This window comes from Sturnira hondurensis, unplaced genomic scaffold, assembly GCF_014824575.4.
Source record: "Sturnira hondurensis isolate 20B ecotype Veracruz unplaced genomic scaffold, ASM1482457v3 Scaffold0006413, whole genome shotgun sequence".
NCBI lineage: Eukaryota > Metazoa > Chordata > Mammalia > Chiroptera > Phyllostomidae > Sturnira > Sturnira hondurensis.
The window spans coordinates 57852324-57870537 of NW_028079044.1; the positions used below are offsets into that span (position 1 = coordinate 57852324).

Genomic DNA, 18214 nt, shown 5'->3' on the forward strand with positions numbered 1-18214 from the left:
CACAGGGGTGAGGTGGAGGGGGCCTGACCTGAGCGACATGCTCTTGGGGGCCTCAGTGGGCCGGCCCGCCGTGCAGCAGGCTCGGAGGTTGCGATTTGTGAGGACTAACGAACGGTTTTTAGAGTTCTTGGGGGAAGCCGTTGCTGTGTTCTCAGTTCTAATGAGAAGCTTTGGCAGATTTCCCCTAAAATGGTCAGATAATAAATAGCTTAGGCGCAGGGGGTCCCCCAGCCTCTGTCCTGACCCCTCCGATCCGCGGTCTGTGGTGGCAACACGGGCCAGCAGCTCGGCATCGGGGAGGGGGTGCGTGCCGGGGACACGTCCTTCACTCAGGCTGGCTCGGGGCCACCGCCCGAGCTGGTTGGAGGTCTCTGAGGACCCATCTGGTCAGTGAGAAACGAGGTGACCGGCTTTGTGCAAGCTCGGTCAGGTCCATCTCCCTTCGGGAAGAATCTGGTGGTGGTCTGACCTAGTTTGAGCACGCACTTAAAAAGCAATCTGTGTTTGTTCTCAGGTCCTTCCCATTGCCTCAGAAGAACTGGAGGGCGAAGGGTAAGATTTGTCTTGTTTTCTTTTAATAAGTCTTTTTATCTGGGGACAATCTGAAACGCACAGAACAGTTGCAAGTTGAGCGCCGAGAACTCAGTTCCCCCCGAGGCAGAGGGCGCCACGACCCCGCATTTCCTGCGACTGCGCACTCTGCTGCCCCGCTGTCCAGGGCGGGACATGGACCCCGAGGCACCGGCTGCAGCCAGCTCTCTCGCTCTCACTTCACGTGATGCCAGCTGTTCTGGTAACGGCGTCGCGGCAAGAAGGGCCCGGTTCGGACCCCAGCCGTGTGTTTAGGGGCCATTTCTCCTTCAGCTCCTTCAGCTCCTTCAACTTCCTGAGCTGATGGCCTGAGGATCACTGGCCGGTTGTTTTGTAGAGTGTCCCCCAGATTGGGTCTGTCCATTGCTGTCTCATGATCTGACTCGACTCGATTCAGTTAGGCATCTAGGTGGGAGTGTCAGTCTTCTCCGAGCCTTGTCCGTCCGCCCTGTTGCTGACGGTGTCCCTCTGCTGTCTCGATGAAGGTGATGTCACCAGGCTTCTCTGCTGCGAAGTCGTGCTTTCTCCGTTTGTGGGGAAGGTGCTTGGCGGCTTTGGAGATGTCTTGTACCTGTCGGACTTGCGATTTGCTCATTTATTAGTATCAATGTGGGCTCCTAGTTTCCAGTTTTGAAGGGAGTGAACTGGAGTCCAGTCCTGCCACTCACTTTGCTTTCCTCGCTCCCCCATTCATAGCGTCTGCCCATGATGGCCAGCCACGCCTGCACACACCCTTCCTCAGCGTGCCTGGTCTGAGTGCCCTGTTCACCTTCTCCGACCCCTGGGTCTCCACCCTCCAGGACCACGTGCTGTCACTGGTCGCGTGCGACACGTGCTGTCACGTGCTGTCCTGAAGTCTGCTCCCGGTCCCTCTGCCTGGGGGCCCTGGAGCCCCTCCGCCCGTGTCCACATACTGTGATCGCTGCATTCTGGCCTCCCAGGTTCCCCAACACCCACAACAGAAAATCCAAGGCTCCGTAGAGCCGTTAAGCAACTACCCTGGGAGAGCCCACCCGCCCTGCTGAGCCCGCATTGACTTCCTCTGGAGCAGTCGGTCTCCGCCCGCCTGGCTCTGCATTTTCTCCTGTTCTCGCTTTCTCCTGTCCTTGGCACACCCTCTACTCTGTTGGCACCTTTACGTATATTTCAAATTCTGCCTCCTCCATAAGAGTTTTCCTGAAAAGGGACCGTTTGTTCTGGGAAGGCAGCTTAAGCGAGTGTCAGAGGGAGGGTGTCTGGCCGGCCGCCCGGGTGGGCCCCCAGCCCTGCCATTGAGTAGTGGGGGCCCTGGTCAGCCACATCTTTCTCTGGGCCTCAGATTGGCATCCACAAAATGGGAAGCTGGAGCAGATGCAGAACGAAGGTCATTTTAAGTCTGAAGTTCAGTGGCATACCCCCAGTCTCTTTGTTCCTGCAAGTGCCTCCGGTCGAAGTCACCGATTGGGCCTTTGTTCCTGCAGATCAAGCTTGAAAAGGGGGCCCTTCGGATCTGAAGATGACTTTGTGATCCCGACTCCTGCTAAGCTGGCCCGGACAGAGGAACCGAAGAGAGGTGTGTTGGCTTAGTTTCTTAGGGGAGGTTTAAATTGGAAGTAGCTCCACATCTGTCAGAAGCAGAAGTGGCTCAAGCCACTCTCTCTTGGTTTGACTTCCTGAGTCTTTTTCCGCTGGACCAGCCCTGGGCGAGGGCTGGGGGGCACGGCCGAGTTCCGAGAGGCTGAAAGCTGCGTCCTTCACACCAGGTGTGGCGCTGGTGCAGACTGCTGCCCCAGGGTGGGTGGATGCCTCTCTCTGTCTGCCCCCAACCCAGGGTCCGTTTGCTCCTTTTGCTCCCCTGAGTGGACTGTGTTCTTTTTTTCTTGCCCACCCTCACCCTCCCGACTGTGAATCAGTGCTGCTCTACGTACGGAAGGAGTCAGAAGAGGTCTTCGATGCCCTGATGCTCAGGAGTCCATCCCTGAAGGGCTTGGTGGAAGCTGTAAGTAGTGCGCAGCGTGACGCCCCTGGAACTGCAGCCCCACTGAGCAGGCTCCACCGGCCACCCCCCCCAGCCCCACCCCCCAGTTCCTGTTGTCCTGACGCCTCTGAGGCCTCTGCAGCTCCTGGTGTGGGTCAGGGACGTGGGCGCTCCTCTCAGGCTCTGAGACACTGAACTGTTCTGTCCATGCCATAACCTCGCATCTGAAGTTCACAGCTGAGTGGTGTGCTGGACACGTGTGTGCTGGACACACAGTGCCCCTCGCATCTGCCTGTGGGGTGTGCGGGGAGGGTCTCGCTTTACTGAGCGGGGAGGCCTGCGGTGCAGAGAGGCCACCTGCTCTCTAAGCGAATGGGAGCTGGTTGGAATCACCTGACTCCAGAGTGAGGTCTTCGCACGTGTGATTGGAATGCATGTCTGTGACTGTGGGTACATGTCAGTGTGCGTTTGTCGGAACCTGTGCAACACAGAGAGGGAGTCTGATGGAAACAGTGGACTTCAGCTCATGAGGTTGTGGCAGCGCTGGGTCCCCGCACGTCACGAGTGCACCCACCGATGTGCAGTGTCAGGGAACGGCCGGGGCACTTGGGGGGTAGCCGACGAGCATCTCTGTGCTTCCTGCTCAGATCCTCTGTGAATCACAGCTGCTCTGCAGCCCTCCCCAGTGTGGTCCATTAACCAAAAAGTCACGGGTTTGATCCCCAGTCAGGGCATGTGCCTGGGTTTTGGGTTCTGTCCCCGTCAGGGTGTGTAGGGGAGGCAACTGATCGATGTTTCTCTCTCTCACTCCCTCCCCCCACCATCTCCCTCCTCTGCCTCTCGAATACAAAAATTTTTTAAAAACTGTTCTGCAAAATATTATTTGAAAACTGACTACATAGGCATCAGCGGGCACCTGTAAACCAGGGGGAGATAAAGGCCCTGATTCCAGCCTCCACTGAAGGCGGGTGCCGCCCCTCCCCCGGTGTGGACTGGGGCTCACGTGCGCCTTTGGGTGCCCACTTCTGAAAAGCAGAGTCGATTGGCTGCCCCGCCGTGGTAACGCAGCTCGCGTGTTAGAGCCGCTGAAACGTCATTTTATGATTGTTTTTTGTTGCTCTTTCAGATCTCTGACAAGTACGATGTTCCCCATGACAAGATTGGGAAAATATTCAAGAAGTGTAAGAAAGGGTGAGTTTTGTCTGCCTGCCCAGCACCCAAACAAGGCTGATCTCACACGATTCGCTGCTGTTCCCTGACCCCAGTGCCCCGTCCGCAAACAGACGTGAACAGGGGAACGTGCTTCCTCGTAAACTGCCCCATAACCTGGGTCGCCTTTCTCAGACGCCCCCGTGGGTTTTCTCGAAAGTGAAATTTGTACTTGCTCTTCTCGTGCTTGGCAACAGTGGCGCGGCTGCAGGCTCCAGAGCTCACTGTGAGATGTGCACCCGTGCCAGCAGGCCCTGCGGGGGCAGGCCCTGCGTCGGGCGTGCCGCACGTTGCCTTTCAAGTTGCCCTGTGCGGTGCTCGCCACCGTGCAGAGTGGGCAGACAAGGCCCCGCAGGCCCACAGGCTGAGGCTCTGCTGAGGCCAGACTGGGTCGGTGCGGAGGCCCCAGTCGGCTGAGTCCCGAGCAGCTGCAGGGCCTCTGCTCCTGCCGCTCCGCTCTCCCTCCTGGGCCCCGTTTTCAGCCCCAGGACAGTGTACCCTTGTCCGGAAATTAACACGCTTAGTTCCATTTTAAGCGTCTGTGCTGTTTGGCATGGGTAAGCAGGGCATCGTATAAAAATATTTTGGTTTAATTCTAAAGCAAATCTTGACTAGAATCTTGTAGCTGGGCCTGGGGGCAAGGGCTGGGCCTAGTGGTGATGCGATTGAACTCAGAGGATGACGTGCCAGGAAGGCCGTCGGTCGGGGGCTGTGGCTTCAGATACGTTCATTTTATTGACGTGCCTGCCGTCTGAAGCTGGACCGGTGAAGGGCTGCTTCTGTGCCTGTGTTTGTCACCCTAGCCACTGTTTGCTGGGTGGCGCCTCCGTGCCGAAGTAGAGCAGGGAGCCGGCTGGCGAGTTTTGCCGAGGACGCGCCCCGCACTGTTACCAGCACTTTAATCCTCACAGCTGCCTTGTAAGACAGGCGCTGTTCTGGACCCCACGTCGCAGTTGGGGACAGCGAGGCTTAGTGAGTTTCAGCGATTGCCTTGCGTGTCACAGCTAGTTAGTAGCAGGGCCCTCGAACTGGGCCTGACTCCGGAGTGAGCGGGACTGAGCGCGTCTGTCTGGCCCCCCTCCAGGATCCTGGTCAACATGGACGACAACATCGTGAAGCACTACTCCAATGAGGACACCTTCCAGCTGCAGGTGGAAGAGGTGGGCGGGTCCTACAGACTCACCCTCACAGAGATCTGAGGCCGTCCTGGCCCCCGGGTGCCCATGAGTGCAGCGAAGGTGTCGCGTAGGTCCTGTTGTTTGCACAGCCGTCACGACGCCTGTCAGCCACCTTCCCAGCACTCGGTGCCTCGGGCGCCGGTGGAAGGCCGTCCTTTCCACCGGGAGCCACGCCGGGCGCGGGGGTGGCGCTGAACGAGCTGCGCTGGCGGTTTGCAGATGACAGACCTCCACAGACTGTTACTACATTTGAGTTTTCCCGATACAGATACTTAGGGTTAAAAGTGAAAACCTTGTTCCAACACTTCACAGACTCTCTGGGAACCTGTAGGATATCTGCTGTTATTTATAAAACTATTTTTTTATCACAGGTTACATTCAATATTATTTTGTATTGGTTTCAGGTGAATAGCACAGTGGTCAGGCTGAGAATAGGGGCCACTCCCTCGCCCCACGGTGGTGGGCCTGCTGGCTGGCGCCAGTCGGGAAGGGCAGTGGGCATGGCTTCCTCTCAGTGTGACCACCTGCCTCGGGTCAGTGGGAGCCGAGTCCCAAGAAGACAGGGTCCACCCTTTCTCCCTTAGCCTCTGTCACCCCCCCAAGTGTTTACTCAAAGACGGCGTGTTACTGAGTCTTTTGCTACTGTCTCAACGACCTGCCTTGTGAAGAACGTCAGTGGGTCGCAGTGTGAATTGGCTAAGCTGACGCCCGAGTGTACATAAGTGCAATACATTTTGAAGGCCGGTGTCTGTAAATGTGTACATACACAATCTCTACATAGGTAATATATGAGCACAGTGGCCGTGCACACAGTGAAGGGCCTCGGTGAGGACTGCCTGGAGCCATCGCCCAGGTGGGAGGGTATTTTTGGCAGCGTGCCCCGAGGCAATCTGAAACCACCGCCATTCCATCGCCTCACCAAACCTTCCCCAGAGGCCGGCTGTTTGCTTTTGAGAGTCTCACTTCTGGGTTTCTGCACTAACAAATGAAGTAAAGGGAAATACTGCTGCAAGGCACGCGTGCCGTGTATGTGGACTCGGGCCCACGGGCAAGTCACACACACCTGACGCAGCGAGCGGACACAGCAGGGGCGGAGCCCACGCGGGGTCCCCGGACATCCCGCCGGGGACAGGGCCTGCCCACCGTGTGCGGGGCCTCCACACCTTAACCGTCTGGTGTGCGGCACCTGCAGAAGGCGTGTGCGGTTCGTGGACGGGGCCGCGTGGTAGGGGAGCCTCTCGTGCTCGTGCTCCCACACATGAAATGCCGAAAAACACAATCTTCTGACATAAATCACGGGTATCTTTAGGTTCAGGGAGCTCGTTTGTAAGAGTAGGGTTGAGAGCTACAGTCTTGGGTTAAAATACTCTGCTGCAAAGTGTGTGAACTAAATCGCTGGCTTTCTAAGATAAGATATGGGACACGGGTCATATAACAACATTTTCTATTTTGTTTTATGAAATTGATTTTGTTACTGTTTTTAATTACATCCTTGAAGATGTATTTTAAACCAAAGGGATTAAATTTTATATGTCTATTTCATAAGATGTCATTTTCTGTTATTCAGTTTGATTGTACCTTTCATTTGTTTGTTAGGTGGATTTTGAGATCGTAGAATGGTAGAGCCGACAGGGTTCCCCTTCGAGTTCTCCCCTTCCTCCCCAGCACGCACCCTCAGGTCCCCTCCTCCGCCTCAGTTTCCCCTCGCAGGTGTCCCAAATGACCCAAGTACTTGTTCGGGTAGGAAGCCCACCTGCTACAGAAGTTTGACCACTGCAGCCGCGGATGAATGCTTTTAGTGTTCTTAGTTTTTAAAAGTATAACAGAATGGATTGAAAACCTACCAGTAATGTTTTGTTTCATCCGAATTTCTAAATCAAACAGCTCCTGTGAGCACATCCAGGTCATCTGGGGCTTAATGGTGATAGACATGGGGACATATCGGGTCAGCCAAAAAGTCCGTGTAGTTTTTTCCCCTAAAATAGGAGGCACATTTTTCATTTTCACCATCAACTTTATTGATGTGAATATTTTTAGTATATCCACTCTCTTCCACTATTGGCTTCTAGTGGGGAGCGGCCAGGGGTGCTGCTGAACATCTTCCAGTGCTCGAGACCGCCCCACAGCAGAGAATGGTTTGGCCGAAATGTCAGTAGTACCAGCAAAGTTCTCAAACCACTTCTGACACGTTCGATCAGTCACAGCACCTTCTCCACACGCTGCACACGTCTTTTTCTGCATTTCAGCTGCATTTTTACCTTTCTTGAAGTAATAAAGCATAATACACCGAAAACATTGTGTATCTTCCATCTTCAGTGTTAAAACGGCTGCACAGAAATTCACCAGTAGTTTTTCCTGAGCACACGCTAGTGTGGCAGCCGTCATGACCCACTAACAATGGTCTCAAAGACCACTGAGCACCACCGGAGCCAGCGTACAGAAAAAAACTAAATGAACTTTCTGGCCAAGCCTAATATTCCTAACAAATGAATGAAATACGCTCCTTGGTAGACTGCCCGCGATAATCTACGTGTTTCACTCTGACCCTTGGTCCACAAGTCAAGTATCCTCGGGGGGCGGGGGGCGCTCCTGGCCTCTCAACAGTCCCCTCCAGGGGCCCTGCCTGGGCTCTGCCATTGCCGAGGCCTCAGGGAGCTCCCGGGTCCTCACACCTGCTGCCTCCCCACGTCCTGTTTCATTTCTCTCTCCCTTTATCAGCTCTTAATTTCTGCCTCAAAACTTGACTTTCTCCTGGAGCGAGGGGCCCCTGTGGTCTCCCAGCCAGGAACCCCAGACCCCTTCTCCTGACATCCGGCACTCCAGGTGTGATCAAAGCCCTGCTGGCTGTCCCCATGCCTCTCATCTCCCTGCACCACTGGCACCCAGCCCCGCGCCGGCTGCGTGGCAGATGCCGGGTGTGACTGTGTCCTAAGTGGTCGGTGCTGCTGAACTCACCAGCAAGGCATCGCCGGGAGGATGTGGAAGTGAGCAGCTCAGTGAGGAGTCTGAGCAGGACCTAGAGCCGTAGGTCGCTGAGTAGGAAGCATCTCCCACTTGGCAGCAGGCAGTGGAGCCAAAGTCCCTACCATGGGCTCCGGAAAAGCTGGTTTCTGGGGCCCATGAGACTGCAGGGTAGGAGCCCCAGGGGCAGGTGAATGAGAACCTGTAGGTGAGCTGGGGGGCTGCACCTAGGCAGGTCTGCGGCGTGTGCCCCCCATTGTGACCACCACACACCCATCTCCCCTTTATGGGAGCATGTGAGTGTCACCCCGTATTAGCAACATCTGCATCTCGCTGGCAAGTGCTGATCAGCATGAGCGAGTGGAGGCCACCCAGTCTGTCAGCAAAGTTGGATCCTGTCCTGCCTCCTGCCTCCCTGGGGCCCAGGGGCAGTCACTGCAGGGAGGAGGTGACAGCAGGTGGTCTCTGCTCTGGTTCTGACTTACACACACGCCCCCTTGGTCCTGAACTTTAGCCTGCACCCCCTTCAAATCTTTGAGGCAAAGGTTTATTTTCTTGTGAATGTACCACATGTGAGGAAGAGGCAGAGGCCATTGGGATGAATGTCAGAGGTCTGTGAGACCATTTCTCCGAAGGAAACATTCCTGCCTCCGCAGTCTCATGGCCCAGAGATAACCTTTGATAATGTCTCCCGGCTGCGCAAACTCCAGCAAACTCTTCCCACTGTTTTGCAAACAGGGTCCTGCTTTTTTTTTTTGCAAATGTTCTCATTTATTTCTCTCCTCTGGACGTGGTTTCTCTTGAATGGCTATTTCGAATCCCGGTACTCAGACGGCATCTCCTGAGCAGTGCCCTGATCGCTGCAAAAAACACGCCCGCACCTGCCCTTACGTACCCGTACGGGGAAATTACAGGAGTTCTCAGCAGAAGCACGCTGAGTTGAAGAAGACGTTCGGTCCCCTGTAGACAGGGCCAGATGGCCGTCCCAAGCAGCGATTCGCGTTCCCACCCGCTGAGTGTGCGTCTGTCTCCCCACATCACACCACGCTGATTTGCATTTGTTTCTCTGCCTGAGTGAAGTGGGACTTCATGGTCAGTGGCCATTCTGTGAACTTGTGTTTATATCCTTGAAAAAATAATCTGTTCATCGTCCCGATTTCTTACTTCTTAAGCACATTAGTCCAGGGCCATTCGACGTCCGTCCCTGCCGTAGCATGTGCTGGATTCTCCCAGACACTGGGCTACCTCTGTTAATCCTCACTGGGTCAAGCAAAGGGGGGCGTCGCCCCACTGCACAGATCACACTCAGGCCCGGGAGACCACACGGTGAGGAAGAGACAAGCCCGTCCAACCCCAAAGGCCCACTTCTTTCCACTCCTGCCTGCTGTGTGCACGGAAAATACTCTTTCTGGGGTGACTGATGGCCTCCCTGCTGATCTCCAGTCTCGCTAGAAAACATGTGGGCGGTGCCTGAGTTTCAGAAAAGATGCTCCACATCTTCTGTTGTCAGGGAAATGCAAATTCAACACAATAAGGTACCATTACACAGCGATTAAGATGACAAAACCCAGGACACTGGCCACCGCAAGAACTCTGGGGAAGATGCGACCTGGTACGGCCACACTGGGGGACAAACTCTCAGGATCCAGCCACCCTGCCCCGTGGTATTCACCCAAAGGCCCTGAAAGCTGATGTCCACACACGGATGTGATGTTCACAGCAGCCTCATTCCTAATCACCCAAACCGGGAAGCAGCCCAGACACCCTTCCACAGGCAGGGGATGGACAGGCCGCGGTCCATACAGATGGTGGAATATTATGCAGCACTGAAAAGGAGGGAGCTGTGAGGTGATGCAAAGACACCAAGGGGGGTTGAATGCACGTCACTGAATGAGAGAAGCTGGTCCGGAAAGGCCACGTGGTCTGTGACTCCTGCTCTGCGACATTCTGAACAGGGCAAGACCAGGGAGATAGTGCAACGTCAGTGGTGTCAGGGCGTACAGGGCACCGGATGAGCAGGGGGAGCCCGGTGGGTCTACTCGGTAGGCTGCTGTGCTGGATACATGCCCACGTGTCACTCAGTAGTCCGACCACAGAATCCGCAACACTAAGAGCGACCCCCAATGTAAACCATGGCCTTTGGCTGTCATTGTGACAAACGTCCCTCCCTGGTGAGGGACACTTATCACGGGGAGGGGGCTGTGCATGTGTGGGGGGAGAGGAATATGGAAACTCTCTGAGTAAAACTCCTCTAAAAACATGAAGTCCTAATTTTAAGAAATTTGCTCCTGCACGAAGGTACAGGCGTGTTCTCTTTCATATCTGACGTCCTGTGAGAGCCCAGCCCACCGTCCACTCTGCCTTGGGTGCCTAAACCCAAGGTTCTGACCTTGGGGGGTTCTGCACCTGTCCCGCTTCTGGGCAGTGTCCAGGGGTGACCCTGTCCTGGAGGCAAGCATGCCAGCAGCCCGTTTCCTTGAGCCCGGGCTGTCTTGCAAGGGGGGTGGCCCGGGTGGACACATCGACCCCGGCCTGCTGGGACCTGCCACCCACCAGCTCCCTCTGCTGTGGTTCCCGACTCCCAGAAAGCCGGCTTTGCCCTTGGTCTCATGCTCCCCCGTCCACATCCCACAGTCCTGTCCTTCGGCTGTGGAGGGGCACGAGGTAAGCCTGGCGGCCACACGCAGGCCAGTCCCGGTGCCCGCACCCAGCACTCCCGCCCTGTTGGCCTCTGCGGTGCTCAGCGGAAGCAGACCTCCCGCACCCCCGTGGGCTGGGGCCTGTGGCTCGGGGGTGAGGGTGGCCCAGGGACAGGAGCCCCTCCTCAGGAGGGGCCTGGGGTAGAAACCGGGGGAGGGCAGGGGTCACAATCGCCACTTTGCTAAAAAGCAAACGGCTCAGAGAGGCTCAGCGGCTGGCGCCCAGACACACAGAGCCAGGGCTTCCCCCAGCCCTTCCCAGAGCCGCACAGCGCCAGCTGCCTGCCGTCTCTGGGTGTCCCTTCGAGTTTCCACCCCAGTCCCAATAGCTGACTCCCCTTTTCCATGTTTCTTCTTGCAGAATCTGTCTTCCAAGCACCCCAGCTCAAATGCAGTTGGGGGGTGGTCCCCTCTCCCCACCAGCTCAGGGGCCTGGCTGCCGGTGGCTTTCCTTCTAGTCCCTCCACCGGGCGGGGGGGGTGCAGCTTCGGGGCATCTGGTGCCTCCCAGCTCTGCTTTCCAAGGGCAGGACAGGCTTCCCAGGACTGCATTCGGGATGTGAGAGGGTGTGAGTGGGTGTGGGGGGGGGTGTGAGAGGCTGCGAGAGGGTGTGACTCTGTAGTGTCCGTATCTCTTGGTCACAGACCCGAAACCCCTCTGGGGCCTGTTGATGGGCAGTGGTTGGACGCAGACTTTTGGAAGCATGGGGAGCCGGTGACCCTCCCCATCTTCGGTCGGGGCTCCGTGGGGTGGGGGCTCCCTGCTGGCCGGAGCCCCAGGTTGGGCAGGGCAGAGATGCAGAGGGAACAGCCCCGTCCCTGGGTGTGCCCCCCAGCTCCCAGGGACAGGTCGGACGGAGCCTCTCAAATCCCCCACGCACTTGCCGCTGACCAGCCTCTCACTTCAGCCTTTGGCCTGGCCCCCGTCTGTCTCAGCTGTCGCCCCTTCTCCGGCAGCTGTGACACTGGACGGTTTCTTTCGGATACTCGTGGCCAACGCCCTTGGGAAAGCACCCCGCTCTGTGCAGCCCTGAGTCAGACCCAGTTGAGCCAGTCTTGCAGGCAGGGCCTGCGGGAAGCACCAGGTAGGCCAGCCGAAGGGCCCTGGGCCTGGGGCCCTGAGGCCGCGCTGCCAGCTCCACCCCTGTGGTGGGCATCGAGGCTGCTTGCTGTCCCCCTGACTGTGGGCCTGTGGGTCCAGACGTCCGCAGAGCTGAAGACGACCCTGGGATACTGCTCAGCAGTGAGAGGAAAGAACTATCGACACACCCGAAGCATGGATAAATCACAGAGCAGTTGTGCGGAGCTGAAGAAGCCAGGCAGGAAGGAGTGTGTACTCTACGACTCCACTCACAGAAAGTGCTAGAAAACTCGAGCACTCCACGGTGACGGGAAACCTGAGGGAGGAAGCGAGCCCTGAATTTCGGCGCAGAGCGCGGGGTCCTGGTGCAGCGTTACCTCCCCACCCAGGAAGCACCACATCACCGTCGGCAGGACCCTAGCACCTGCTGAGGGGCGTTAACGGGGCCCGCTGCACAGTCCAACAGCCCTGTGCTCGGACCGGCTTCTGTTGTCTTGACGTGTAATGCTAACGTTAAAAATAAGTCATTTTTATCAAGAAAGGAAGGGGGTGAGAGGAAGGGAGGAAGGAAGGAAGGAAGACCCGTGATTGCCTGGGGTGGGTGGGGCAGAGAGGGGCATCACAAAGGGGCACAGGGGAGCTTTGGGGGTGATGGAGCTGAAACTAAGCATGAGCCCTGTGGGCCTCTCTCCTTTCTGTCCCTAGGTCTCTCCCCTGAGACTCCCTGCCTCTGGAGTAGAGGGAGCCCCTGGGAGGTCTCACACCCACCAGACCCTAGCCCACCACCCCTCTGCCTGGCTCTCTGCTCCCAGATAGCCCGTGTGTTCGGAAGCCTGGCCCGAGCTGGAGAAGCGGGGCTCAGAGGCAGGAGTGGGGAGGTGGCTGCAGTGGGGCCACCAGCCTGCCAGCCCAGGAGACCAGGAGCCAGCCAGGCCTGCAGGGGTTTGGGCAGTCTTCCCAGGGAGGGACTGGCCTGTGCGTGTCTGGCCCAGTGGGACATCGGCTGCCTTGCCCTCACTGGCTCTGGCCCAGAGCCCACCCCTGGCGAGACGCCGTGGCCTTTCCCCCACTCCCGGCTCTGGCCTCCAGATGATCCCAGTCCCCTGAGGTTTACCGGAGTCACACGGGACTAGCACGGAGCCTCCCAGGCCATTCCCTGCATCCCTTCTCCTTGGGCCAGAAAGCCACACTAGGGAACAGAGTAGTCCAGACACAGCCCCAGGACCGGGCTGAGGCCTGCGGGTCTGGGACCGGCTGGAGCAGGGTCACAGGGCCCACTGTCTGCGTGGTGAGGCCCCCAGACCCGTCCCCAAGCTCCAGCCCCTCACAGTGTCTGTCCTTCCCACCCACAGGCACCTTCCCTGGTCCTGAGGGTCTGCTCCCCACAGGGCTGCACCTGAGACTGGGAGGCCATTGGCCACGAAGCAGCACCCGGAACCTGAGACCCATGAGCAAGTGCCCTGGTGTGGCTGCCTGGAGCTGCGTGATGGCTGTGGAATACTCCCTCAGGGCCTAGGATAAGGTCCCACGAGCCGGTTCTCCGAGGGGGATGTTCAGGTGGTTCCTGAGTTCTGATGAGTGCTGCAAGAAGCACTTTCTTCTCCCCCATTCCCGACTAGTCCCTTAAGTTAGATCCCCAGGAGCAGTAATGGGCTCAAAAGATGCAGATGTTGTGAAGTTCCTATACCCACAGCCCAGTGACTTTTCTGGAAAGCTGTGCAAATGTGTACTCCCTCCACACTGAGTCTCTTACGTTGTGAGATGTGTTTACATGCCCCCCGCTGCCACTCACAGCCAGTCCAGGGCCAGCTTCCGCCCGAGAAGCAGGGGGGCCGCGAGCAGGCGCCCAGACCCTTCGGAGCCTCTGCTCCTTCCCCTGTGAACAGGGCCCGGTCACAGCAGCCTCGGGGCTCCCAGGAACAGCAGGTCGGGGGACGTCGGGGAACCTCCATGCCTCGGGCTGGAGCTGCACCTGGACTTGTGCCTGTGCTATGAGGCATTTGGGGACCGCCTCCCCTCATGTCTGGGTTCGACCTTTGCGTGGTGGTCCTGGGGAACGCACCTGCCCATGGTCTTCTGTAGAGCCCGCCCACCGGATCTGGACAGGCCTTGGGACGTGTCTGCCCAGTGGAACGTGGCAGAACGGATGCGGGGCCGGGGCCGGGCCTGACCTTGGGAGACCGGGTGGCCTCTGTCGTCCGGCTGCCCTGGAACACACCACCATGCCATAGGGAAGTCAGGCTGCCCTGCTGGGGAGAAGGGCCGAGGGCAGCTGTGACAGTGGCCTTGGCCAACACCGCATGGAGCGGGAGAACCACCTCATCCACCCACACTCGTGAGAAACAATAAGCCACTGTCACTTTAAGTCGCTAAGGTTTGAGGGGGGGAGTTGTTACTTAACAACAGGTGACTGACCTACACCCCCACCCGCAAGAAGACGTGCCCTCCGAGTCTCTCCAGTGGCGTCCTGGGCACGTTTGACAAGCAGACCTCTGGGTGAGGGCGGGGGCTCTTTCGTCGGGTGCGCTGATTTCTGTGGTGTGAGTGTCCCCATCGCAGCTGACTTCAAGGTATGATGTGACATCAGTGGACACGGACTTGAAGCGGGGCGCACAGTCAGCCGGTGGGAGCTGGCTCCAGCCCACCGTCAGGCATCCCTCCCCCTAGCTTGTGACAACCTGCAGCAACTGAAGGTCAGCTGCTCAGATGAGGGAGCGAGCTCCAGGCAGGGGACGTGTGGGACTGGAAGCATTCTTCCTCTTGGGGATGAGTTTCGGTCTCAGCTTTGTCCTCAGGGCTGCAGGTAGGGAGGGAAGGACGCTAGAGTCCAGCCCTGCCCCGGTCCTCTGTTCCTCTGACGTGTGCAAGCAGGGCCCTGGCTGCTCGTTGCATGTGGTCAGGTGAAGGCAGTGGCCCGGAGGCCACGAGCAAGGGCTGGTCAGAGGACAGGGGACCCCTGGGCTTGATCAGAAGTCCTTTGGCTGAGTCCTGAGCAGAGAGGAGTGGAGGGCATGTGTCTCTGTGAAGCCCTGGGGGCCGGGAGCCTGCTCTGCGGCCCCAGAACCCACCCTCAAACCAGCCGAAAGAGTGAGGTGCCAGAGCAACCAGGGCACAACCAGAGTGCCGGCCCGGGCCGGTGGCACCTGAAGATGGTGGTGTCCAGCCAGGGCTGAGACGGGTCCTTGCCTCTGCCCACCAGCATGCGGCAGCCCTGCCCCTGAGTGTGGCGCCCTGTAGAACAGGCTCTCGTCCCCAGGTATTCAGCTGTGCGCTAACCTGGGGGTACTGTGAAGGGATCTCGTCCACGTGGTCAGCTCGACAGTCAGGGGCCTGGAGATACAGGTTGCCCTCGAGAATTCGGGCAGGCCTTCCCCAGCCAGGGAAAGGCCGTAAGAACACAGCAGAGGTGGCCCTGGGGCGGGAGGGATCCCGCTTGTGGGGCCACAGCAGCAGCCCCGCCCCAGAGGGTCTGCACCTGCCCCTCGGACTTGTCTGCCCAGCCCAACAGCCATGCAAGTCCATTCCCCCAATGGGCCAATCACGCTGTCTATCTAATGTTAATCTCACATATGTGCCCCAAAAGACTTGAAATTGGCTTCTACAGCATGCACACACATGCATGTATCTGTGTATCTGTGTGTACATACATACACAAGCATAAACAAATACCTGTGACACGTATACACATTCATACCTACACATGTGCTCACACCCCCCTGCTGGCTCTGTTTCTCTGGCAGAACCCGCCCCGCCTTGCTCTTGTTCTCTGGGTGGGGTTGCTTGGAACCCTGTGTCGGAGCGTGGGCCTCAGCAGGGCCAGGTCCTGGGTGCAGCCCCTCAGCCACAACTAGGGGTGAAGCAGGCCTCTGAGGAGCATGAGACTGGGCTGTCCCCACGGTGCCGGGTGCCAACTGGGTGCCGCAGACGGCGCTGCAGAAGGGCCTTATCTCCATGGCCTCCTGGGCCCTGAGTCCTCTCTTCCCCCAGGGAGGGCTGGGAAAGTGCGCCCTCTCCATCTCTCTCCAAGGCCAGGGGCCCAGAGCCCCCACCTTGACGGAGAGCAGGGAGGTGGAAGGGTCAGAGGGAAGAAAGCGGGGAACTCTGGCGGGAAATACAAGCGAGGGGCTGACGCTCTGCCAGCTTGTTGGGTGTGGGTGGGGCCCAGTGGAGAGGGAGCTGGGGACGGGGCCTTGGGCTGCAGGAGGCAGGAGCAGACAGAGCGTGGCTTCTGGAGAATTCTAGGCCAGAAGCCGGGTGGGCTTGGCACGGGTGCGCTGGGCCAAGGGCCTCGACCAGGCACTGAGGGAGGTGAACAGAACAGCCCAGGACCATGGGCTGGCTCAGGGCAGACAGAGGGGTCCCCCTCTCCACCCCAGTGTTTTGGTGATCACCAACAGTGGTTACAGGGTGCGGATCTGCATTTCCAGAGCCTGCAGAGTGGCAAGGCTTCTCCGAGGGATGGCCACAGGGGGGTCTCAGAAGGGTCCATGCCCTACAGCTTAGAAACTGGAAAAAATATACGTATAAAGCCCTGGTCGGGGTGGCTCAGTTGGTTGGAGCGTTGCCTCATAGAACAAAAGGTCATGGGTTCGATTCTGGGCAGGGCACATAGGGTTGTGGGGTGATCCCCATTCCGGGCACATAGGCCTGCCCCCCAACGCACACACACACACACCCCTCTCCTCCTTTCTCCTTTCCTCTTTGAGGCTCTGCTCCAGCATGGTCAGGAGTGAGCGTTCTGGTCCTAAGATGAAATACCTGTTTACTCTGGGTTCCAGTTCCCCACGCACTTTGCAGTTTGGCCTGTCCCCACTGCCTGGTCACCTTTGTGTCCCCTTTCTTCCCAAGACTGTGTACTCTGGGGCGGCAGTAAGAGCTGGCTGTCTCAGGATCCCTGGAACCCGCTCAGGGCTGGCTGCCCTTGAGGGTCTGTTGGATTGAATGAATGAAGAGCATGTCCACTTTCTGGGGGTGGAGGGGGTCCCTGAACCCTCTCATGTCCTCGTAATGAGGAGTGGAGTGCACGTGACCCCTCTAGGTGCCCAGCCCCAGCCCCCAATCTGGCCCCAGGGCACCTGCTGGAAACCGAAGGCTGGTGAAAGCCTCTGGGCTGCTTCATCAGCGACCTGCCAGCTCACTGCTACCACACCCACAATATCCTCTCCGAGCCCAGAAGGAAAACCTGCCTCCCCATGACCACTGTCCCCACTGGCCCCCGAGGCACAGCCTGGGCGTGTCCCTCTGCAGAGGAAGTGGTGGGAGGCCGGCCCTTGGGCTGGGGAGGGCTTTTCCCCGGGGGGGGGGCATCCTGCTCCCCAGACACCAGGCAGAGCCCTCAGCAGGCCAGGCAGGACAAGGCGCTTCCAGGGCCCCTTCCCCCCACTTCCACCCCTGGGCCTGTGACACTCGCGTCCCCTCCCTTCCTTCTCTGCCCAGAGCTTTGTCACGGGAGCCAGGAAGCTAGAGGTCTGGGAACCTGAATGGTCTCCGAGCCGAGCTCTGGCCCTCCGGCTGGCGTGGTGAAAGTATGTCTGAAAACGCTCCCAGGCCTGGCTTCGGGGGAGTGTGCTCTCCTACAGCCCGGGCCCACCCAGCTGGGCCGTGTAAACTGTGCTTCCACACACCGGAGTTGTGGGACTCTGGCCCCTGCCCTGCCAGGGTCCAAGGTCGCATCTGGGGCTGTTGAGGCAGTCCTGCAGTGTGAGGACCCAGCTGTTGCCTCCTCCCCCCCCCGGGGAGTAAACACAAAAACACACATGTGCATGGGCTGATATGGGGGAAAACTGGGTCCAATTAAGCCAAAAAAACAAAACATAACAAAAACCCCACCCCTGCTCCAGGTGGGGCTCATTCGATTGCCCATAAGGGCCACGAGTTATGGGACGCCATCTCTTATTCTTCAAACAGCTCGGCGAGGGGGGCCCCATTACTCCCATCTGAGAGCTAAGGAAACGGAGGCCCTGGGGTGTCAGGTCAGTTCCAGCAGGGTCTGCAAGACTCATGGACCAGGGCTGTCCGTGCAGGCCTGGGTGGACGCCCCGGGGGGGACAGAGCGCCCTACAGCATTGCACAAACACCCAGACAAAGCCAAACCGGTGTGCGTGAGCATGCGCACACACAGGGCACAGTCTGGCTCCCCGCCTTGGCAGGGGGTGGGAGAGGGGAAGACTTTCACTTTCTTCTCCGTGGCAAGAGGAGGGGGTGAGGAAGGGAGAGATGGGGTGGGGGGAGAGGAGAAAACTTGACTTTCTTTGTATGTACTTTTCTATATTTCTCTTTTCTACAGTGACACTGCTTTTCCAATGGTAATATTAAACTTTATTATATGATAAATAAATCTTCAATTGGACCAGTCTCAAAAACATTGGTTAAGGATCTAACCTGGAAATACAAAGTCCCTTTGTTGTCCACGACACCGGTGCCTGGTGGCCTAAACCCACTGCTTTCAGGGAGGGGGGTGGGGGGGAGCCAGCAGAGCGGGGCCTCCGGGGCTGACTGAGTTGTCACCACCACCTGGACAGCTGTATGATCAGGGCAGG

General features: G+C 58.1%; 1 protein-coding gene across 3 annotated transcripts in view; it reads left to right on the plus strand.

Annotated features, from left to right (window-relative positions):
• Positions 1-6477, plus strand: part of GRHL1 (grainyhead like transcription factor 1) — a 37016-nt gene extending 30539 nt beyond the window's left edge. For 2 of the 3 annotated variants that reach the window (XM_037048699.1, XM_037048702.1), the window contains exons 12-16: positions 515-552; positions 2052-2143; positions 2484-2569; positions 3675-3739; positions 4842-6477. In XM_037048699.1, coding sequence (XP_036904594.1) covers positions 515-552; positions 2052-2143; positions 2484-2569; positions 3675-3739; positions 4842-4956 — 396 coding nt within the window. In that variant the 3' untranslated portion in view covers positions 4957-6477. The remainder of the gene's footprint in view (positions 1-514; positions 553-2051; positions 2144-2483; positions 2570-3674; positions 3740-4841) is intronic. The other variant, XM_037048701.1, reaches the window with a different exon arrangement.
• The last annotated feature ends 11737 nt before the right edge of the window (positions 6478-18214 follow it).